Source organism: Brachycentrus maculatus, unplaced genomic scaffold, assembly GCF_059751285.1.
Source record: "Brachycentrus maculatus isolate JH-2025_06_01 unplaced genomic scaffold, ASM5975128v1 h1tg000158l, whole genome shotgun sequence".
NCBI classification, from domain to species: domain Eukaryota; kingdom Metazoa; phylum Arthropoda; class Insecta; order Trichoptera; family Brachycentridae; genus Brachycentrus; species Brachycentrus maculatus.
The window spans coordinates 813,889-839,937 of record NW_028280911.1 but is presented as its reverse complement, the minus strand read 5'-3'; the positions used below and the strand labels follow the sequence as shown (position 1 = coordinate 839,937).

General features: G+C 29.8%; 1 protein-coding gene across 2 annotated transcripts in view; it reads left to right on the top strand.

The window, feature by feature from the left end:
• Positions 1-5,165: 5,165 nt before the first annotated feature.
• The window catches only part of LOC148308529 (uncharacterized), a 42,841-nt gene continuing 21,957 nt past the window's right edge, over positions 5,166-26,049 (top strand). The window contains exons 1-2 of one of the 2 annotated variants that reach the window (XM_088261567.1): positions 5,166-5,453; positions 24,450-24,591. In XM_088261567.1, coding sequence (XP_088117693.1) covers positions 5,445-5,453; positions 24,450-24,591 — 151 coding nt within the window. In that variant the 5' untranslated portion in view covers positions 5,166-5,444. Of the gene's footprint in view, positions 5,454-5,734; positions 5,766-24,449; positions 24,592-26,049 lie in introns of those variants that run through there. The other variant, XM_088261568.1, reaches the window with a different exon arrangement.

The window sequence follows — 26,049 nt, the reverse complement described above, 5'->3', positions numbered from 1 at the left end:
TCTAAAAAAACACCGTCGTTGTTAACAAAACATACTTGAACTTTTAGTTTCTTTTGTAGATACAAAAGATAAAATAAATAATAAAAATAAAAACATTTTTTTTTTACATTTTATAAACTTAATAAATAAAACTCAAACTTTGTTTTTAACCACTTTTGTATTTGGTTCAACATATTTTTTCCATCTAGTTTCGACAAACACTTTGTCTTGTTCAAAACATTCAACAACGTCATCAAAAATCGACAATTTTCAGTTGTGCATGTTTTTGGAATGCCCAGAAAATGTACTATATCCCAGCAAAAGCGGCATATTTTTAACTTAATATGTACCCGCTACAGGACAAAAAGTGTTGTTTTTGCATTTTGAAGAAAAGGTATTGTTTAATGATTTTTTTTTAAAAACTAAATATTTTTCAAATGGAGAAATTACCTTCAGGTTTTATCAGAAATGATCTGTTGCACAGTAAAAGGTTCAATAAGTGGCTTGATATTTATTTTTAATACATTTCATAATATTCTTAAACTTTAAAAATGACCTCCTAAAAAATTAAGTTTTTTGATGTATGACGTTGTTGAAAGGAGTGAGCGATATTAGGTATCTTATTATTTTAAATTTACACAATATTATTGGACGTCTTAAAAAATTGGTTTTAGTGTTTTAAACCTTATTTTTTTATTATGTTCGTTTACTATTGTGTAATTATATGTGCATATTATGAAATACAAGATGGTTTATTCGTCATGGGTTAATTAATAATTTTATTTATTGATTTTTCAACAAAGAAGAAAAACAGTGAAGTCTGAGAATTTGTAGAGCTTACGACCTATCATAAGCTAGTTTTAGTGATCACTTTATACAATTTATTACATTCAAATTTTTCACCCAAAAACCCATACTTCCATATTCTTCTTAATCTTTGTTGAGATGTTAAAAATGTATCGTAACATAACTTCTAAGCGGAGAAACCCAGATTTGTGAACAATTATTTGGATACAGTCAGAATGTGTGAATATAATTTTCATTTTATTCAACTTACATTTTGACCGGTTTTTTAATTCAATATATTTTGCGTCTGTCCAAATTTTTGTTCACATTTCCGGTTTTTCTCCACTGTCATTTATAAAAGTATGTATATCTTCGTCAGCCTCCATAGTTTAATGGTCAGCACGCTCGGCTACCGTTCCAGAGGTCCCAGAACGATAGCCGAGCGTGCTGAACTGCTTTTCCCAAAGGGAGGAGGGGTGATAATAAACATTACTGATTTTACACTATAATATTTATTTAAGATTACCCTGAAGCGCGGGAGTGAACACTTTGCCTTCACATAAGTAACAATCAAGATAACAATTCGTCAATACGATACAGTGCCCTATGCACCATTGGGTGCGGATAAGGGAAATAATGAATTTACATCTTGATATGAATCACTTCTTAGCAGAGCAAATCCAGAATTGTGTAAAAAAAATAGATTCTTAAAATATTGTGAATTATATTTTTACTTTGTCTTCAAAAAGTAAGTGAATGGATCAGTTAATATTAAGTCCAATGGTTTGATCTACTATCAGATAATTAGAGCAATATTCGAATATAATTTTAAAATTATTCATCCATTAAATCTGTCATTATTACTCTTTGAGATAACAACAAAGATTCAAAGTCGGTTTCGGATTAATTTTTGTTCAATTCAATCTATACCACGATCGTAAAATGAATTAATCCAAATTTGTAACCTTAAAAAATGAACCAATTATGGTTTACATAAAAATATTTTACTAAACGTGTTGAATTAAATATTATATCGAATGATTCACAGAAAAACACTTCAACTCTGTAAAATAAGTAGTCTGGTTAAACGGGTTATCACGAAAAAGGAATATTAAAAATAGATTAACAAAAAAAATACGAGTTCCAATCGATTCATCGTATCGAAGTTTTAATATCAATTACTCATCGACTAGGAATATAAATCTATTCTTAAAATTGATTTTAAAATATATTTTTTAATAGGGTGTCGATACCTATTGAAGTAAGTGAACAAAAGTTACCGACAATTATTTAATTTAAAAAAATATATTTGCATTTTTTTGTAATTTACAGCTATACAATTTTTAAAGATCGGTCGATATACGTGAAAAAGTGAGCAGCATTTTGTTTTATAATCATTTTGCGGCAATGTTTTTTTGGAAGTATCTTCTCGTAATTCATATGGTTGCAAAGATTGCCTGATTTGACACCATTAGACTTTTTGTAATATGAATGTGGTTGGATTATGGAAGCAGAAGAAGTCCGACGAAAACTGGACAGGATCAAATATTTCAAATACTTGAAAGTATGAGGAGATGCATGAATATGAAAGGGGTGAAGATTTAATTTTTTTAGTTAAATTTTTCGTCTTTAAGTTTTTTTAATGTTGAGTTAATTAACAATCATTTATCATTATATGAAATTGTAGAAAATCACAACTTAATTGTTAATTTGTATGACTTGTCCTTTTATTTCCGGATGTACCGTATAATAAAAATTATGCTATCTCTTTAAACAGTTTAATGAAACCTTACACGAAAAATGATTAAAAGTAACAAAATACATGTATTTGATAAAAATAAGAAATAAATCGGTTAATAATTTTATAAAATCTACGATACTATATTTTCATTTTTTTTATTCAATCGTTGATTCGGCAGTCACTTTATATATTTCAATTTCTATATCACTTATTACAACTATTTTAAAAATAAAAACGTTTTTAAACAAATTTTTTTGTTTCCGTAACCATTTTTAAAATTTATTTTGAAAAGTTTATGTCAATGTTTATACTGTTGGTCATAAGAAAGTAATCGAACGACTTTATTTTAAAAATATATCAGAAATATTTTCATTACAATATTTTGAGCGTGTCCAAATACTTCACAAATCTGGATTATCTCCAATCAAAGGAGTTAATTTTCAAATAAAATGAAAAATAACTTCTATAATTGAAGATAATCTAGATTTATGAACAAGTATTTGGACACACTCAAAATGTTGTAAATAAATTATCTGGTCAAATCATAAGCTAAAATAATAAAAATAAAAATGATATTTTCTGGCTTTTCTCATGTATGTGATTATAATCCAGGATTCGGACCTCACATACTAATAAAAGAGTTTCTGCTCAACAAAAAGCTTCTTTTCATCTCGCCAATAGATGTCTCTAGTGAAGTTCTTGTGATTCAAGAACAATGTTTCAATATTGGTTCATATATATAGAACTTCCAAGAATTTGAGTAGTGTGGTTATCAGTAATGGGTAGAATTGGTGAATGTTATACGTGTGTAAAGTTATCACTTAAACCATCCTATGACGGTCGTCAGCCCCGTAAATGCCCAGACTTCCACATTCTTCTTCGTCTCTGATGAGGTGTCAAAAAGTAAAAGGAATATTTTAATTCTTCAGTTTTTGTGTTTTTCCTTGGAAAATACATAGGTGTACCTTTGAAAATAACATATGATGGGCTATTAAAGTAGTTTCTTATTATTTTTATTACGGTCAAGGGATTAGACATGACGAAATATTCAGTGTAATAAATTAAACATTCTGTATATATTCAAACAACATCATAGCATGACCTAAACCATAAAAAGTATTGTAAAATAGGTTTTCAAGAACATTTTGATTGAGCTTATTAATATTACATTTATTTGGTGAAAAGCCGTGCGCTGCATTTTGAAGTTAAACATATTGATGAGAACATTCGTAGTTCTCGAAACTACTCATGTTTATATGAATATACTCATGATTGGTCTTATTCGAGTATTATATTTATAAAATATATTCAGTTCATTATGTTATTCCACAAAATTCATGTCGAATCAGTGTATATAAATAAAAATGTAAATATTATTTTGAGAAATAAAAAGACTTTGTTTTTTGATCCACTCACATTTTTATTAACCAACTAGTTTCGGCAACAACCTGTTGCCCTCTTCAGGGTTTAATTTTTGACTTATTATGATAAGTCATAAATTAAACCCTGAAGAGGGCAACAGGTTGTTGCCGAAACTAGTTGGTTAATGAAAATGTGAGTGAATAAAAAAACGAAGTCTTTTTATTTCTCAAAATATTATAAATATGATCCACAAAGTTAATGCTTTCAATATTTAAAAAAATGTGATTGTTCGTTTATTTAAATTTGTGAAGCTTTTTATGGTTATTTACTGATGGATTTGAAATTCAATAATTAACATTGCTCATGGCGGATAGCGTGCTTCTTGACAACTGATAAAATATCGTATACCCAATAAGCGTAGCAAAATAAAACTAATTTTCCAATTAACCAGACTGCACCACAGTAAAGCGTGGCCGGGATACAGGTAGTAAAAAATAAAGTACCACATTATGTACCTTTCTGTTCTTATATTTCAATCTCGTTCTTTTTTAATACGTCATTTTTCAAACAACACGGGTTTAAATATATGTGTATGAATGGCTTGTAATAATTTATCTATACTAGTATTGTAGAAATGAATATTCAATTCAAACATGCCAAAAAGTACAATAACCCCAATTATTTTTTTTAGCCTTATAGAAGATGCATACATATTACTTTAGATACATTTTTAAAATTATTTTTACTTAACAGGTGGGAACCATTAATAACTTTACCGATTAATTACCATATTACCGATTTATAACGTTACCGATCAATTATAATATAAAATAAACATATAGGTTTATCTAGCAAGATTGAAAAAACGTTATCTATTAATCATTCGGTAATGTCAAGATATAAAAAAGTCTTTTAATTAGCGTTGGACAGTAATTATATATAGGAAAAAAATATTTAATGCGCCTATTTGGTTGATATAGATTTTTTTTGCACGTGATACAATATGTCTAGTTATATCGAAGCTGGTTTATTAATATATATATATAGAAGGAGTCTGAAAAGTCCGCAAAAAAAATAGTAAAAAGTGAATGATATAGGCGGTAAACCTGCTCTAATGGAGAACCGAGTAACCTTGACCATTGCCGACATATGCTGTGTTCAGCCTGCGGCGACGGTGAATCGTCTTTGAACCTTTCCGGGTACATTCGCTCAGGAAGGCCGCCCCAGCCCGCAATGCCTATATAACCGTCCGACGTGATCACGAAAATTACTTCGTCGCTTCATCCAGATCCGAGAGCACCAAAATTGGATTAACGTCACAAATCGATCGAGCAATTAGCGCCTACATCGCGTGCAAGAGACCTCACCTCCTTCCACGCCACCTCTAGCGGCCAGCACTAGAAGATCTCCGCTGACCACTCGCAGCTCCGCCAGTTTCCCGCCAGTGTGTAAAGGGTCGACACCAAGTGTTGCCAGTGTAGCCAGGTGACATACGCTAGTCGCCAGTACCCGCTCAGTGCAGTGATACAGTGGTGCTTAGAACACTCGTTAGTACAAACGAAGAAGAGTTTTCAACATGAAATTCGTAAGTTCTTTCACATTCTTTTTATTAGAAAAGAGAAATATTTGTGTTTTTATTATTTACATAAATATTTCAATTTAATACTATTTCTGTAAACCTAAGGGGCGCATTATTAGAAAAAGGTATCAAATTGTGGCAGAAACTCGGATTCTAGAGTCCGCGACACTAACCTCGGCACCACAACCCGACACGATACAAGTTAATAATTTTTATTTTATTTTATGTTTTAAATGTTAAATCACACACTGATTTTTTGAGGCTATTTAGTAGAACACCCGTTAGTACAAACGAAGAAGAGTTTTCAACATGAAATTCGTAAGTTCATTCATATTTTTTTTACTGAAAAAGAGAAATATTTGTGTTTTTATTATTTACACAAATATTTCAATTTCATACTATTTCTGTGAGCCTAAGGGGCGCATTATTAGTGCTTGAAATTTAAAAACAACCATAAATTACAAATTGCTGTTGTATTTATTAAGTAACTACTTTATATTTTTTTTGATTATTTATTAAAATTACAAATTGATGCTAATAGGGAAGGCAAAGATAAAAGGGAAAGGAGTAGAGGGAAAAACTAAGGGATGAAGTTTGATGGGTACTTAGGATTCCAGCGATAGATAGTAATATCTCAGGCGTTTTTTATAAGTGATAGCAATGTTTATTTTTAAAAAAATGCATAATTTTGAGCGTGTCCAAATGCTTGTTCACGAATATGGATTATCACCACTTGGGAGTTATTTATCATATTTTTGACATCTCAATATAGATTAAGTAGAAAACGGAAGACTGAGGGGAAATGTGCAAAGTGATCACTTAACCAGTCGATGACAGGTCATAATGCTTGTAAATGCCCAGATATCCATATTATTGAGATGTAATTTTTTTAATTTTATATTTTATTACAAAGCAACCCTTAAAGCTTCTCATTTAAAAAAAAAACCTTCTCTGCAGGTAGGATTGTAAGGATAGGGAAGGTAAATCTAGAACAATTAAAAATTCGTAAATATTTTTTAAGTTAATTTTTCAATTGGCCGGAATCGAACCCGTGATACCAGTTTCGCAGTCGGTCATTTATCCAACTATGTAACAATTCCTGTCATTACAAAAATTAAAAATTAATTTAATACGATTATAGCAAACTGTTTCTTTTTCAAAGAACATTTAAGATAATTCGTTAAAGCCGAAAGAAAACGAGAGTAGATTTCATTTTCGTATCAAGGTTAATTATGTAAATATTTCGTAAGGAGAACTTTGATCTTTGATAACAGACTTCATTGTTGAACGTTTCGCCGGTCCATCTTGCAGTTTCCCACTTTCTTCGCGAGCAGGTGATTGTTCAGTATAGACGTACCCATTCATCTCTTACGTCGGCTGCGCTTCGAGGTGTGGATTTCACTTTCGTACAGAGCGGTATTCTTATTCTCACGTACACTTAAGCTTGTTATCTGGTACCGGCCAACAGCTGAGAGCCAGACGGCTTATCACTACGTCGAATCAAAACGGAAATTAATATGAGAACACTCGACGCGCGTCTCGTGTATTTGTGTATAGCGGGCACATGATTTTTTGAATAATTTAATGATGAACGGGCAAATTCTCGTAGGTTACTCACTCTCTGTTTTCACAAGACGCATATTATGTTTAATTAATGATTTCTGTGAAGCTGTACTCTCGACATTTACATCGAGTCCAATTAATTGCCCAAATGTGAAATCAACGGCTCATTTAAGTATAATTTGTTTGAACGAAGAGAAACAAGCGATAATTTCAAAATAACGTTGTTTTGTTGTTGTTTTTTTTGTTTTAAGAGAGGTGTAATGAATTCAGGAAGCCAGACAATGCAGCATAGCGAATTAAGTCGATATTGTAAAATCGGACCAAGCTAAAAATTAATGAAAAGCAATACGTACAAATATATTTATATTTTTTTAATATATTTTTACATTTTTTATACAATTTCTACTTAATACAACCTTATAATTTTAGTTGCGCTGAGCCTCTCCAAAAAAGAGACTGAGCTCTTGTGCTTGAAGAGGGAGTTTTTTCATCTTTTTTGTTTATAGTGTCATGTTATTTTTAAAAAAAAAATATGTAAATATTTATGCGGTACGAGAGAGTTGTAATGTTTAATTTTTTATTGTATCGTCTATGTATGTTTGTAGTGTTTGTTAAGTTTCTTTTTTTAGAGGGTTTGTGAGTGTAATATTTTTTATTTTTAAAGGGATATTTTTTATTCTTCAGTACATGTTATTTTTTGGTACTGTTTTCTGTTGCATTTGGGTATTTTAAAATCATTTCTTATTCATTGAGATATGTTTGTTTATAGTTTTGAGTGATTGTTTTCTTTAACAAATTGTAATATTATTGTTTTTTGTATTAAAAATACATTATTGCCAAAATATGAAATCAACGCCTCATTTAAGTATAATTTGTTCAAACAAATTATACTTAAATGAGTATTATTTATGAGGCGAATGTAAGTGGAAAAAAGAGCAGAGGAAGGCCGAGAAAAACATGGCACGATCAGGTATACCAAATACTTGAAAGTGGTCAGGTTAGGAGTCGTAACAATCGTATGTATGAGGAGATTCATGAACGTGGAAGAGGCGAAGAATGTTTGCAAAGATAGAGTGGTGTGGCGTTCTATTCTCTCTGCCTACCCCTGCGGGGAAGTGGCGTGATGGTTAGTTAGTTAGTTAGTTAGTTAGTTTTTTTTGTTAAAAAAAAGAAAAACAAGCGATAGTTTCAATAACATTTTTTTGCTGTTAAGAGAGACTTTATGAATTCAGGAAGCTAGGCAATGCAGCGCAGTGAATTCAGTCGATATTATCAAATTAGACTGAGGCAAAGATTTAAGAAAGGCAATGCATACAGACACATTGCATATTTAATTGGAGTCAATTTGTGCTGTGTAACATGTCTTTACACTAAACGTCGACCTATTTTACGATTTATTCGCGGTAGGTTTGACTGAAATAGCTAGCGGTCGGTAGTTACGTTTACATACTTTTGATGTTTGCTCAAAATACGAGAAAACTAGCAAAGTTTATCTATTGTTTGACCGGTAGCCAAGTCTTGGTAGTAAGCGTGATCCGTAGTGAGCTGAAAAACGTAACTGGTAATAGAGCAAGCGGGAGTAGGGTTTTTCAACATAAGTATCGTATTACTCGTGCCGTCGATTTACTTTGCTGATTAAAATTATATGTTTGCCCAAAGGTAAATTGAATAGTGCAATATTGACAGGACCTAATAGAAATACGCTCGTGATCATATTTGAGGTTCAAGACTGACTTGTGCCATTTGATTAGTATGCGATTGAAAGAACGCATTGATTATAGTCGAATTCGCAATCTGAAATGCCTGAAATATCTCACAGCAACCTCTAACCTTTCAAAAGAATTCAATAAATACTAAATTATAAAATAATTATGATAATTGCAATGTTATGATATTTATATAGGTAAAATTCAATATAATTTAAGGAATGAATGTATCTGCCTTTACTGATTTTACCTATAGCCGTAGTGTAGTGGCAAGCGTGTTGGCTATCCTTCTGGAGGTACCGGGTTCGATTTTTAGGAAGTGAAAAATGAAATACTAGTGATTTTCACTCTCATCTTTATTTGACTGGTACAAAAATCAAATTTATTAACGAAGTGGTGAGAGCTCTTAACTTCCTCATTGGAAAGTCCCGGATCATCTTATTTTCACGTAACTTACGATCAAGATAACATTGCGTCGATAAAATTCAAAGGCTTCACAAAATTTGAAGAAGAAGATGAAATTCAAACAGCTGTACAAGGTACAAACCACTATTACTTGTCTGTTTATGGTTGGTTGGAAGATATTGCATCATTATAGTCAGCTCCCCAATCTACTTATATTCCATACACAAAATGTAATAACTAAAATACATCTGAAACCAAATAATCGATGAATTATTCTCGGATGGTTGTTTGATAAAGGAAAAGTTATAATAATACTGAAATCGCCGACGGGAATCCAGTTTTTAAGCGTCCGCTAACTGAAATAATACAGGGTGGCTCAAAATTAATCATCCTATTGGAAGATCTTATAATTTTTATAAATAGCTTCGCACGTCAATCATATTTGACATTAGTAAATAATACAGCTGCAGTATACAAACAAATTTAGAGTGGCGTAAAATTAATTTTCCAATTTTGTTTTTGAATGACGTTGATACTAAAATTAAAAAAATATTTTGAGAGATGGAAATCTTTATCGTTAAGTGAAAAAGATGATATCCGTCAAGTGGCTGCCGCCAGCGTTAATACACATTTGTACCCATTTTATCAATTTTTTTATTTTTTTAAATTTTATTTGGGAGTTTTACAGAACAGTCACATAAATACATTTACAACGAGAGTAACCAAAAAACAGGTATTTGTAACATTCAATTTACTAAATTTCTTATGTGTCATTAAATATAAATACCTGGAAGAGGGGCGGAAGAGAGGGAAAGGGGAAAAGGGAAGGATTAAAGCTCAAGTCCAAGATAAATCATGTAAAAATTGGGACACACCACGATATATACATATATTGACTTACTATCTTTGTACTGCAGCTGTTTAGTTCACAAATGTCAAATATGATTTACATTCGAAGCCATTTACAAAAATTAAAACATCTTCCGATATAGTTTCTAGTTTCGCGCCACTCTGTGTTACGTACAAGATTGTAAGAAAAAGAAAATCGAGTAACTTCAAACTTGTTTCGACTGTACGGTCCATTGTGATGGCGTTAAGAGTTAAATAACTTCCTGTAAATACAGTTCTACTGCTCGTTTCCAGTTTGGCTGAAATAAAACTGAAACAATAGATATTTTTTTCTGAAAGATATCATAATCGCATAAGCATTACTTGACGGATAAATTAATATTTTTAATGACATTAAAAAATTATATTGTCATAGTTTTTCTGTCCTAATCTAAACCAAATGGTGTATAGAGCACTGTATCGAATTAATGCGATATACTGTCAATTTGATCAGTAATCTTAGTATGATTAGCGCAGGATGTAGAGTCCTGTTACATACTGAAAATGGAAAACCAGATTCTCTAGGTATAATCTAGGATTACTTAGTATAATCTCTTCTTCTAACCCTTATCCGCACCCAATGGTGCATAGGGCACTGCATCATATTGACGCTGTGTTATCTTGATCGTTACTTATTTGAAGGCGAAACTGATCAATCTTTAGCTTTGAGTATCGGTCGAGGATAATATTAAATAAATATTACAGTGAAAAAAAACATTGGAGTGAACAATCACTTATTAAGTCCCCCCTGAGAATCAAGGGTCACTAACACGATAGCTTAATGTGATAACTGCTCTACTATGAAGGCGGACAATATACTAATTTTGATCTAGGTTTACAAGTTACACTTAAGATTAATTAAGAATACTCTAGGTATACAGTGTTAAACCTTAGGTTAACTAAATAAAGTTTAAGTTTAAAAGGTATTTTCTAGGTTTACTAGGATATTCTCTAGGTTTACTGGGCTTAATCTAGGTTTATACTATAAGTTAACTTAATAAAGTCTACGTTTATGAGATATTTTCTAGCTTATCTAGGTTTACTACGTAAACTCTAGGTTTACAGGGTAAACTCTAGGTTTCACCAACAGTAATTCAGTAAATTAAAAGTTGCTAATTTAGTGCAAAACAATAGTAACGGAAACAGATTGGAATATTACATGAGACATGAAAGGAAGTTGCTTCGTGAGCATAACTAATGCATCTTGTATTACTGTTATCTGAATGCATGTATATTACATTTTATCAGATAATTACTACAACATAAGGCGATGTCATTAAAAAATAAACCACGTTCTGGATGTATTTTTTTTCTACGTTACTGTGCATGTTAATGTCGTGAAAATCGGTCATACATCCGAAAACGGAAGTATATATATATATATATATATATATATATATATATATATATATATATATATATATATATATATATATATATATATATATATATATATATATATATATATATATATATATATATATATATATATATATATATATATATATATATATATATATATATATATATATATATATATATATATATATAAATATATATATACATATATATATAAATATATATACTTCCGTTTTTGTTCATTTTTAATTGAACTTCAACTTGGTAAATACCACTATTTCTTAAAATCCATTGTGACACGTTTTCGATGGTGTAAACACCGTATGGTGCGAAAAGTATAGAAACACACGTAATACTAGATTTTAAAAAAGTGGTATTTTCCAAGTTAAACTTTAATTAAAAATGAAACATTACCGTTTCTGAAAAAAATTCCGTTTAAATGATGTATGCATCTTTATCAAATGATTGCCAAAATTCTTACAGTACAAAAATAATAAAACATAGAATCTGAGAATAAAAACATAGGTTTGCTAAGTAACGTGAGTGTAATATTTTACGAAATATTATCTTAATAACTGTTCTGTAATAGTTATTAGTTCTGCATTTATAATTATTATTATCCTTTCTCTTGGCTGAAAATTCGAGTAAGATATTCCCTTGCTTGTCCCTCGCGGGGACTTAGCGTAGGCTTATTTAAATACCTCATAATTTTCTAGACAGCGTAATCAATACTCGCTACTGCTTGAAACTTCATTATTTAGGTCATTTCTGTCTGAACAATTCATACATTTTAGGAATTTACAGTTGCATTTCAATTTATTGTATATCTTAGGATATAAAAGATATGCATCAAATTAAATCTTTAATTAAAATATATTTTTTGTATGTTAATTACAAACAATTACTACCTTTAATATATTATATGATAAATTAAAAAGTGTAAAGTTTTTTCCAAGTACATTTTATTTGACCAGGGATAAGGTTTCATCCGTACTGAAATTGAGAGAATTCAAGTTATATATCAAAATAACAATTATATGTAAGTTAAAGTAAATGGGATTTTAGAATCATAGTATATATTAATATTTTGTTGGAATGAATTTTCGCATGTAAATTTAAATTCTATTTTAATTAATTTAAATTAATCTTTTTGAAAAATTAAAATAAAATCATTCGTAATTTTCAACCCCTGCCTTGTTGTGTATATAACATAGTATTCTGTCTAGTCTCCCACCAGTCGAATGATGTCGGTAAAGACGAAACTCGGTTACTGCTCAAATAAAATATATATGGAAACAACTTTATTCAAAACACCATCAAGAAATATCAGTACGAAACATAAATCAAAGTACCCATTAAAATAATTGTATTTAATTTTGTTGAAAATTCTAATTATAGTTACTAGTATATGCCATATATAACTGTAGAATAATGGATAAATGATTTATAAATCTCAAGTAAAATAAAATCTGTATACAGCGTAATATATTTATGTTAACCTATTTGTTAAGCAATAACCTCGCATGTAAATGGTTTTATACCAATTTACGTGGAAGATTAAAACATCGGCTAAAGTCTATTCATTCAATTGGAGTGTAATATTTTACGTTCGTCAGTTACAAATCGTCAGCAGTTAAGGTATTGAGGAATAGTGATTACTGGTGGAGAATGCACGCACTATGCGACCATTTGCATTCAGAATTGCATTAGATTGACAAAAGGCAGCACCAGTGAAGGTCATTTGTACTTTCAACTTTGGTCGAAATATCTTGGATACTACTGTCTTTGTGTGCTACAAAAAGGCCACTGAAATTTAGGTGTTCTTGATATTTTGATAAACATTGAATAAAGAAATCAAAAATATTGATATCCTATTGATATATGAAATATTGATTGATGAAGCGATGGATAAAATGCTCAATACCTTGTCGTTAAAACGAATATCTAAAAAAAGCTCATTTAAATCTAAAATAGGTGAATTTTTAATCTAGATATTACAAATTCATTTGCATTTCGTACGGTTTAAGTAATTAAAACGCACAATTTCTTAATCATTACGCCTACTTTAATAATTGTTGAAAGCTTAAGTATTATTAGTGTAAATAGTAAGGTATAGTGAGTGCAATTATAGCACAATTTATGAAACATTTTAAGCTGATTTTCTTAATGCTACTGTAAATTATTTCCATTTAAAACTTGTTGACTAATTCTTGCAGAATTTCGCGACAGTAAAATGAAAAGAACTTTTAGTTCACCCACTCATGAGCAAGGGTTTCCTGGTGTCTAGAAATATGAAAGTAAGGCATATTTAATATGGTTTTAGGAAGCTCTTTGTTCGGTTGTCCATAAGGTAACTTCTGTTGCAACGGTGGCCTATATCTCTACGTCACGTTTCAAGGCAGCATTACTTAACGTAGACGTAACTTATGTATTTAGTGGTGGTTAACGCTGCCAAGTCGGATTGATTATGCATTTAACGCATGCCAAAAGATATTTGAATAAATACTCGTATTTTTGTATCATGTTCGATAAAGGAAAACACACGAAACGAGGAATCCAATAATTATTATACATGGGAATATTTGGAATAGGTCACACGCAAGTGTACAATTTGAAAACAACTAGCAATTGTAATGATTTAGTTAAATAAAATTCTACTAGTTTTGAAAACTACAGATGTTCTCATTTACATCTCTAAAAAAGTCATTATTGCTGAATTTTTGTCATATATACATATATATATATATATATATATATATATATATATATATATATATATATATATATATATATATATATATATATATATATATATATATATATATATATATATATATATATATATATATATATATATATATATATATATATATATATATATATATATATATATATATATATATATATATATATATATATATATATATATATATATATATATATATATATATATATATATATATATATATTTTATTTTTTATTTTTATTTTATTACTTAAACTAGCCTATGACGGTTGTAAGTCCTGTAAATGAGAAGACTTCCATGTTCTTTCTTCTTCATCTACATGCTATCTTCTTCATCTATATGCTGAGATGTCAAAAAATAATGTTTTTATTTTAAAAGTGGGATAATACCAAGTTTAATCAAGTTGCTCGAAGGTAAAATATAAAGTAATAAAATACCAAGTATATTCAGTTTGGTATATTGGCAATTAAAATACAGAATTTTTACATTTGTTAGATATGGCAAACTCTACGATGCGTGCAAATAATGCTCTTTGTACGTGCTTCCACATTTCTTGCATCAATTTGGTCCAGTTTCCGTTGCATGTACCAGTAAATCGGTACATTCTTGAGTGTAATGCAAAGGCAGGCTTGACATGCTACACTCTCGCTTGTTGAAGGTTGACTTATTGCCGTAACTATGCATCATTACGGTTGTCTAGTAATATTATGTTCTTATGAAGGAATACACAGCTGTCGATTTGTAACTTATTAAAATTGAGTTAGCATGAGATTTGCAAGTATCTCTTTTCAAAGTCGTATTACGTTATATTCACTGATATAGAACAGAATACTGACTTCACGTATGTACTTTTATTTGCTTTATACTTATGAAGTAACAAAAAATATTGTATAGTATGTTTGTGGGAGAAGTATTTTTATACATACAAATTTAGAAGTTTGCGATTATATGTTATTGATTTAAAAAAAAAAAAAAAATAAAGCATTAATTTAAACTGGTAATTTTTTATAAAGTATCACATATTTTAAAATTATTATAACTAAAATTAATCTATTTTTTTATAATCCATAAACATTTTATTGTCTTAACAGTCACGAATTATTACCAGTAACGTATTCAAAACGAATAAATAAATTATGTTATAAAACTTATTTTGGTATTAATAATAGTATGAAACCTCATACTATTGTACATATATTTACCTTGTTTTGATTCTCGACCAATATTAGAAGGAAAAAAAATCAGTATACGATACGAAAGATGTTATGAGAACGTTTTACATTAACACATATATTTGCTGAAGTTACCAGCTTTTTTTCGAAATATCAAAATTAATCGATGCACAAAAATGAAGAATTCCACTAATAAATGGTGAATTATTGTAAAATGAGTCTTGAATGTGCTTATGATTATAATTTGTTATTTGATATTATATGTGTGGTAAAATATAAATAAATAAATATTTCATATTGAAGAAAACCTACTCGTACAAAATGAAAATTATGGTAATATTCATCATTCATATCTTTAAAAAATCAAATTATTGATTTGGCCGTCATTTTGTAGATTATTTAAAAAAAAAATAAACACTTGAATGTACCCACTTTGTGAGTTTTTATTTATATATACGACTTTTCGTAGTATCAATCCATTTTTGAATTTCACTTGGTCAAAACCACTATTTCTTAAAATCTACTGTGATACGTGTTTCAATGCATTCGTATCACTATCAAACACCTTACGTGAAGGTTACACTAAGAGTCATGATCTTGGGACGTTGAAGGATGAAGAGGTGGTAGAAGCTGTTTCTTATTTTTTTATCACTGGAGCCTTGATAGTTTTATTGAAAAATTTTACCCACAATTATCATTTAGTACAAAAAAATAATAATTTGAACTGACCTTAACGTTTGATCACGATTATAATAAATATTTTTTGTATCAAGTGTTATGAAGGTATGTTTTTATACCAAGTGAGAAATTAGCAGACATATCCACCTTGTTATTCAAATCATTGACTTTGAGGTATCAATCAAAATTAATGTTACATAATATTAACAGTATAAAAACGACGGTATTACCGGTTGTTATATAATCACGACTTTTTTTAAAGCTTTATTGTTTTGTTAGTCTCAAATGTATGTATTTTTAATATACGTTAAATATGCGGTGGTCAGTTTTTCAGTTGCTATGTGCGGTACACCAATACGTGTTATAAAGTATTTAAGTATTCATGAAAAATGAAAGTTGAATAATAATAGTTAAACAACGGGTCGATACTTCAATCTACTTGATTTAATTTATGTAGATAAATAATCAGTCTCATCACTCTCGAGACATCAGACTACTATTACTAGAAAGGTTAAAAAATTATAACTGATTTCAAATCTTATATTTATTTATATCACTGGTACTAGAAACGCTCAGCTGATCACCTTAGTTTCATGCAATCAATGATAACAACAACACTGCGTTGATACAATGCAGTGCCCTATGCACCATTGGGTGTAGATAAGGGTTAAAGATGAAAAAATTGGATGGATATTACCAAAAAGTGACTGCAAAATCAATAAATGAAAATTTTTGATGTTGAAAAATGAGCGTCGGGTCAAATAATTTTGAGGATGTATTGGTAAAGCTTCCGATGCTACATTACCTAAGTTAGTATTGCCGAGTCATACTGCTGTCGTCACAAGGGGAGCACGTTTTCATACGTCCGTTCAGTATGTTAATGTCATTGCCAACGAAAAGAACTTGTTCTCGCATATGGAAAACATGTTTAGCCACGCCAGAGGCTATAGATTTGCTCTGGAATGAGGCATGTATGGACATAATACACGTATGTGTATAGACTCACTTCCCGAGTTAATGCACTTGATATTGTATAAGTAACCATGAATACTTTTATCGAAGCACGTGGCTCTTAAATAAGTTTTCATTAAAGTTTAGAAGCACAAAATAACCGATTTTTTCTTATAGTTAGAATTTTTGATTTGTAGTTCATACATTTAAATCATTATCAAGAAAAAAATCAGTTAATTTGTGCTCGTTGACAATAAGACTAAGGGTGGCATCTATTCGGTAAATATGTATTACTTTTTCAGCTATCCTGTTGGGATGGTGTTCAATACTTTTTTCTGGTGTACATTTGAGTCCCTAGAGAAGTTTTTAATAATCGAATCGAAGTAGATGTCAATATATACATTTTATAAATGTAATTTATTTTTTACTATTTCTATACAGTGTAAGAAGATATCATTTAATTGTAATTTTTATGCAAACTTTCTAAAAAAACAGCTTGATTGGAAACGTAGTGTTAAAAAAACTTTTTATTATTGTTTTATACTACAACAGATGGCGTTAATCTAGTACCGTTTAAATTAAAGCAAATTAAAGGCCAATATATCATACGCGTCGTTTATAATATATTGGCGCATATATTTGTATAAAACATATTGAATTCAAGATCAATTTTATAAACTGCATCAATTAATTATGATCTAAATCAAACGCCACGGTCACGAAGTAATACAATTAACTATTGATTATTTTATAACTGTGTTTCCGGATTCCTTTCTAGTATTGCTGGAAATGTACTGTTAAATGCGGAAACAATTATATATACACGAGTATATACGCACATTTAATATTGGAAGTTTAAATTTAATTATAAACTGGGTGAACCTGTCCACGCATTGCTGTGTCTAAGTCTGGTTTAATTGAAAAGACTGAAGAGAGATAACCCAATAACACTCGATGGTTTTGTACACTTAAGTTTATTTTTCTTCTTAATAAGAAGAAAAAATATATTTAGATGGGATACAATTGTCAATAAAAATAGTCTTAAATAATACAGCAAAATTTTAATAGCCATAAAAATATTATAGTAAAAAGGATAGTAAAACCACTGATGTAAATAATTCAATCCGTCAAGATTCTTGTTAAAATTATTAAAGACATCACTTGTTTTTATACCACTTGAGAAACAAAGTAGTATAAGAACAAGTGTTTTCTTTAATAATTTTAATAGATTTATATTATCCACTGACACTTCGTGATGGAATTGCATTTTTTTTTTATTATTAGATTAAAACCAATATTTTTAGCTTTTCCACTTTTTTATTTGACCAGCGACCGGGTTTCGTCGTTACCGACATCATCAGACTGGTCTGATGATGTCGGTAACGACGAAACCCGGTCGCTGGTCAAATAAAAAAGTGGAAAAGCTAAAAATATTGGTTTTAATCTAATAATAAAAAAAAAAATTTAATAATTTTAACATATCTTACCACTAAGTAAATGCCGAAACAATAAATAAAAGATTTTTGTTGATATCTCAACATATAATAATAAAAAAATAAAACCCTTATCCGCACCCCAATGGTGCATAGGGCACTGCGTCATATAAACGCAGTGTTATCTTGATCGTTTACACATGAAGGAAAGGTGAGCAGCCCTTCGCTTCAGGTACCAGTCCAGGGTAATATTGAATAAATATGACAGTGAAAAAATCACTTATATTTATTTTACCCCCCTTGGGAATCGAACCCGGGACCTCCAGAACGGTAGCCGAGCGTGCTGACCATTACACTACGGAGGCGGACAAAGTCGAAGAAATCTTTTGAGATGGCAATATGGCAATATGGAAGATATCTCAACATAGGCGAAGAAATCTTTTGAGATGGCAATATGGAAGTCTGGCCTTCTACAAGGATTATAGCTATCATTTGGCTGATTTAAGCGATAACTGTATTTCACAGTAAAAAAATCAACATTCTATATTTAATTTACAATTAGCTTACTCAAATTTTATAAAGCTATATACTCGCAACATATATCTCGACTTTTTAATAGGTGGTATGATTAAAATTGGCTGCTATATTTCCATTACAATCGACTTCTTCATGAGATAAATATCAATTATTTATTACAATGATTAAAGAAAACTTGTTTTTTTACCACTTGAGTTTTATAATAGACTACAGGTTTCAGAAGTTAAACTTCCATCATTCAGGTCTGTATAATAACTATATGTTATTATACAGACCTGAATGATGGAAGTTTAACTTCTGAAACATGTAGTCTATTATAAAACTCAAGTGGTAAAAAACAAGTGTTTTCTTTAATCATTGTAACATGTCGTACCACAAAGTTAATGCCGAAACAATAAATAAAATTATTTATTATTAAGGAGTTCATTTCGCACTTATGACAAATTAAATATAGTCAATTCGGTGTCAATTCACCCTTAAAACAGACGTTTTTTTATTTATTTTTTAATAGATATATTGTATTTTTACCATTTACAAGTGTCGACAGACATCTCCAATTGAATTAAATCATTATTTCGCAATTTTGGCTCAATACCAATACAGCCTTTATTTAGAACATGTAAGATTGCGGTCTGATAGACGATATCTTTGCTTCTTGCCAATTTAACTTCACTGTTTTGTAGTATTTAAATGATGTAATAAATAACTGCAGCAATAAGGAATAACATACAGAGAAATAACATACTTAAATATACATATATTATGTCGGATGATGATTCAATAAAAAAAGTTATGCCACTCTTATACAACATTTAATACTAATTCGCTAATATTATTTGATTTCCGTTTAATTAACGAAATTTTCGATTTATTAGTATTGAGGTAGGATTAAAACAAAATAATAAAACACCTATTCTATACAATTTGCCATCTCAACATAGATGAAGAAAAATATGGAAGTCCAGGTATTTACAGGTTTTTTCTCAATCAACATTTCTGTAGTGAACTCTATATCAAGGAGTACAATATGCCGATGAAAATACCCAGACATCCATATTCTTCTTCATATATTAAGATGTTAAATTGTAAAAATAACTCAGATTTGTGAACAAGTATTTGAACACACTCAAAATGTTGTGAGTTATTTAAAATTAAATTATATTTTCTATAGTAGTTTAAGACCAGTTTTTAAGTTTGTTAGTGTAAACACGACTAGTTTCGAGAGCTACAGATGTTCTGAATAACAGTTTTTATTTTCACATATTTATGAGTTCTCAAAACTAGTCGTATTTGCATTAATTATATTAAAAACTGGTAATGAAAAAATACAAAAGAAGAGTATAAATTAATACGTTTAATCAAAATAAAGTTTTGAGAATTAAACAATTATTTAATATAAACTTTTGTTTTTGGAACTTTGATGTATTATACATTAATTCATATTATTGTTGGTGTGAAACAAAGTATGGAACAATATTTGTATAAAGTTTACAAGTATAAAATGTTTGCGGGAAATTCCGATTGCATATTTCAAACGTTTAGGGTAAACGGTTTTTAATGTAGCTTTGTTTATATTTCAGTAGCTTATCTTTTTTTATTTAATCCTATAGTGCGTCGGCCAGGTGTGTCATAATTCGAAAACAAGGGCCTAAGTGGAATGTTGCCTTAAATTTTTCCCAGGCTTTTACGCTCTAGCGACTGTGACATTCAGCTATATGAAGGTCGCAACAAGGTTAATGGTAATATAATCAGGGAAAGGCTGTTATTTTCTATATTGTTTAAACTAATGAAAAAAAACGGTTGTGAAAAAATTGGTTAAAAGTTTGTACTGCAAACTAATCGTTAAAATAATACAGAAACGAAAAATTATATTTTATTTATATTTTCATAAGATTCTTACAACTCACTTAAACGGAACAATAGTAGAATAAATAAATAATATTTTTTGCATACTGTAACTTTTTAAATAAATTTTCTTTTATTTAATCATTTGTAATTGACTGCAATAAGTGTTGAACGCTGCATCGAAATTGATTTTTGAAATTGCTGAATTCATTCACATCACTTCACTATTTTCCGAACTGTACTGTTTACGTTTCCCAAAAGGGAAGTGTATGAACTCTGTCCGTTTACGTATAAATCAATACATTAAACGTATCCAGAGTATCTAAAAGAGCTGTGCATTCCTAAAGAATTGGTTGATATACGTCTCACGCTTCGATTGGCTTTGTTCGCTAAATCAATTCCGTAATTCTCTTTTCCCCAATTCGTTCACAATAAAGCACCGTTGACGTGGTATTTTACAAAAATGGCTGTATATAAATATTTTTTTATCTAGTTTTTTTTTTTCAAATATTTATTTAAGAAAAACGCAAATCACAATATTATTAGACCTTAGTGAATAAAACAGATAGGTGTAAATGTTGAAATAATTGCTTGTAGAATTCACGATTTACATTAATTAACTCCAAAGCACGCAATATTTTAGAGTAATTCTGTTAAATTAAATTTGTTTCACTAACCTACTTTAATTTTTTTATTTATTGTAAAATTTAACACATTTATTTTATGAAGACTCAATAATAACGTGTCATTTATAGCACATGAACACTATTGACGATTTTTTTCAACATATCAAAGATAACGCAAAATTTCATAACGTATGGTGACTTCAAAACTTTTTTAACGATATTATGTGCCAACTTCTGGTCGCATACGTTTTATGCTTGTAAATTTAATGCATTGATGCATCATTAAAACTAAAAATTCATGATTTTTATATTAACTTTATAAGTATTTACGTCAAGTTTAATTTTTAATGGAAAGTAACTTGCATTTTCATTTATTCCACTTTTAAAAGAACGACAAAGCTTTATCGCGCATTACACAAGTAAACTGGTTAACAAAATATACGTTACACAAAAAAACTGGATTAAAGATGATCGCTGAGAAGCAACATTTATTTACTTATTTTTTAAAACTTTTGGCACAGGATAATCGTACATTGGTATGGTTTTTGCCAAAAGCAAGATCTTCCAACTGATGAAAAACAGGCTAGTAATAATAGTGACTTACAGCCGATTAGAATTAGAGGGCCAAAATCGCTTGCACACAAAAGAAGTACTCATGTTTGTGTTCGCCTCCGCAGTGTTATTGTTAGCACGCTCGTCTTCTATTCTGGAGGTCCCGGATTCGATTTTCAAGAGGGGGGGGGGGGTCAAACAAATACAAGTGGTTTTTTCACCCTTGTTTTTATTCAATATTACCCTGGACTGGTACCGGAAGCGGAGGGCTGAACACCATTCCTTCATGTGATCAAGATAACAGTGCGTTTATATGATGCAGTACCCTATGCACCATTGAGATGCGGCTAAGGGTTTGAAGAAAAATAATAATTATTTTAACTTTATTATTTTTATGAGCACTTAATTCATGCGATGTTAGTAAACCACCATTTATATATATATATATATATATATATATATATATATATATATATATATATATATATATATATATATATACATACATACATACATACATACGGGTTCGATTTCGCCCGTCACCCGCAGCTTGAATTCTTTGCTTTAATTCATGCCACACTGATTTGCAGACAATCAACGATTCAGATTCCACAATTATTACTTTCATATTTTTATTTCCTTCAATGATACTTCATCCTTTGGCCGCCTCCATGATACAATGGGTAGAGCGTATAGCTATTGTGATGGAGATCCCGGGCTCGATTCCCAGGGGGATTAATATAAATATTAGTGATTTTTCACTCTAATATTTATTTCATATTATCCTCGACACTGGAGTGATCACTTTTTTCAATTTTTTTATGCAACCTTCATGTATTTCACAATCAAAATAACACCATATACGCACCGTTAGCTGCAGATAAGGTTTAGAAAGAGAGTATAAATTTTGGTCTACATATTACGAGATGATTACTGCAAATAGATTGCCTATGTTCTTGATCTATATTTTTGAGTTAAAGTCTATATACACACGTTTATATACTTGTATTAACAAGAATTTAACAATCACTATTATTGGAAATGTTTTGACGGATCATTCTTATCATATCAAATCGCTTTATAAATCGATAAATTGGATCATGTTTCCTAAGCCTATTAAACTAAATATCGATGTACTTAAGGTTTCACGTGTTAGCCGATAAAACACGAGCCGAAGAATGCAATAAAAGTGTTTAAAACCGGCAGTCGTTAACCCAAAATACGAAAAATAAACAATGGGATGTTGCCACATTAGTGATTTAATTTATCATGCCATAGTGAAGCGTGCATTAACAGACCTTGATATGTCTGACCCACGGTCGTGAAAATGCCTCGACAAAAAGCCTACGGTTCCGTACGAACGTGGATATTTAATATTTTGAAACTTCATTGTCTTCTGGACATTTTGTTGCGAAATATTGGAGAGCGCGTATGACACGACGCGCTTGCGTTTCTCGACGGACAAATATAAAATAATAATACAAAACATTGCGTTACAATGACTCGAAAACACGAATAATCCACTAATGCTTTGCCAATACACAGATTAATATACATCATTTGTTAAATATATCTGACATTTAAATCTACAATGTTATTGCACTCAGTAAGTTGGTATAGCAAACACTATTATTAATTTAGCCGCATTGGTATTTAAGTATAATAAAATTTGAATATTATTTTTTAGAGAGTCAACTTGAATATTTCAATTTGTTTGTACAATATATTAATATTGAATCACGTGATAAAAATAATTTTGTTAAAAATCGAATAAAAGGGGGGTTGGTTTTTAGTTGATAACGTTTAAAACAGTTTAATTGTATCACACAATGTTTAAAAATAGTACATATATACACTAAGATAAGTATGAAGTTAAAAAAAATATTAATTGATTAATAGTATCATTTCACAAAATATACATAAAGATTGTCAAATAAATTCTCCATTTTACATAATTCCATTATTATTTATTGATTTGGCATTAACTTAGTACAATAACACGATGATTTTAATATAAAAATTAAACACTTGCATATTACCACTATTTTAGTATGTTAGTTTCGAGAATTACGAATATTCTCATTAATAGTTGAAAAAAACTTTTTTCATGCTTACTTATCATTATAATTTGCAGTACACAATTCGTATTTTTACATTTTGATAAAAACATCTGGAGTTCTCAAAATTGGTCATGTTTACATTATTAAACTCAAAAATGGTCTTTGAAAGCAAAAGTGTTTTATTTTTACAGTTGACAAAATCATTTTTTTCAAAATTCATTTTTTAAAGCTGATCTAAGGTTGGATAGATATTAACCGATGCTATTGTTTTTTTCTTTATTTAAATATTATTATATGTTATAAAATAACTCATCAAATTTCATTGAGCTGCTTAAATAAGCTTTCAATATGGAATAAACACCGTTTCGATTACTGCATTGGTGTTATAAGCAACAAATCGGAATACTTTCAAGACAGTAATCACAATGATTCAATTTCTTGATTCACGGTGTATTAATTATGATTTCTCTTTGGATTTCAGGTGGCACTAGTTTTGTTCATGATCTTGTCGGTGGCTTTCGCCCAGTTCGGCGACTTCTACAGCGCGGGGGTCTTCGGCCCAACGGGGGGTAATGGATTTGGTTCCCTCTCGGCCGCGGCGAGAGACCCCCGACAAAACACAGGTATGGAAAACCCGATACCAATTAATTAATAATTAAACCATAATAATAATAATAATTTAAGAATAAAAATTTCTTACATTTTGAATGTGTCCAAATACCAGTTCACAAATCTGGGTTTTGTCCATAGTTATATTTGCATTGTTTTTTTTTTTAAATAAAGAAGAACTCAAAGTAACTCAAATTTTTGGAGCTCCTACATATACGATTAATCTCATGATACAGTAAATATGATTTCACAACAGCCATCTTTGTTGGATTGAAAAAGCTTTTATTTAGCAGAGACCCTTTTATTTGGATTTATACGATCACTTAACTAGCCAATGACAGGTCATTAGTCTTGTTAATACTCAGATATCCATATTCTCCTTCATCAATGTTCTGATGTCATAAGTTTTGGAAAGTAAGTTTCTTATGGTTATGTTTAATTTATTTATTTAAATAAACATCTTTCTTTATCTGAAAACTGTCTCAAAAGCTATCTATCATTAAAATATTATTTTCCAATAACTCTTGGAGTATAAACGTATAATAATAACAAAAAATATCGATACACCACAAATTATGATGTACGAGCTAGTTAAATGTATTAAATAATCATTTGATTGACCCTCAAAGAATCTTTGATTGATTAAAACGCTTAAGCCGTTTGAAATAAATCCCCAGATGTAATGTCGAAGTTATCTACGCATAATTAAACCTGTAACTTCCGCAAGGAATGATGCATGGCACGACTGTGAACGGAGACAATCAAAATCTTATAATTTTCTTGTCATTAACTTATTTATAAAATTTGAGATACTATTTCATCGTTTTAATACACCATCATGAATATTTAAGCATAAATTAAACACAAACAAGTATTAAGATGAAAAGAAAGATCTCCTAAGAATGCTGCTTTCGTCAGAAATAATATATTTTATTTCCTGTAGGCTAATTACTTATCGACTTTTGATTATCTTTTAATGGAGGAAGTTTTTGATAATCGGTTAGTTCACGGATAATTAATTGAATACTTACAATAATTTATTGTGTGAATTTACATAAATAATTGCATTTTCGATTTGTATGGAAGCGTTTCAAGGGCTTGGCGTAGTGTTAAACCAGTTTCAAAGCATTTTTACACGCCTTAGTGTGAGAATATCGAGTTCGTCAATAAATGAATCGTTTTATCTCCGATTAAACTGGTTTCACTTACAAACTACGGATATTGCTCAATAAAGCCAAGGGCCCACTTAGCGAGTGATATAATAATTCCTACGGAAACATGCTTAACATAAAAGATCCTTTAGGATATGTAAATTATTCACATGTTGCAAACACAGACATTCAAATGCGTATGATTCATTGCAAAGGTAGTATTATTATTGGGTATTGATAGGTTGATATGTTGAGATAGTTCCTTAATTGATTTGGTAATCACTTTGAGGTAATATGTATTCGTTTTAAATTTATGTTGTT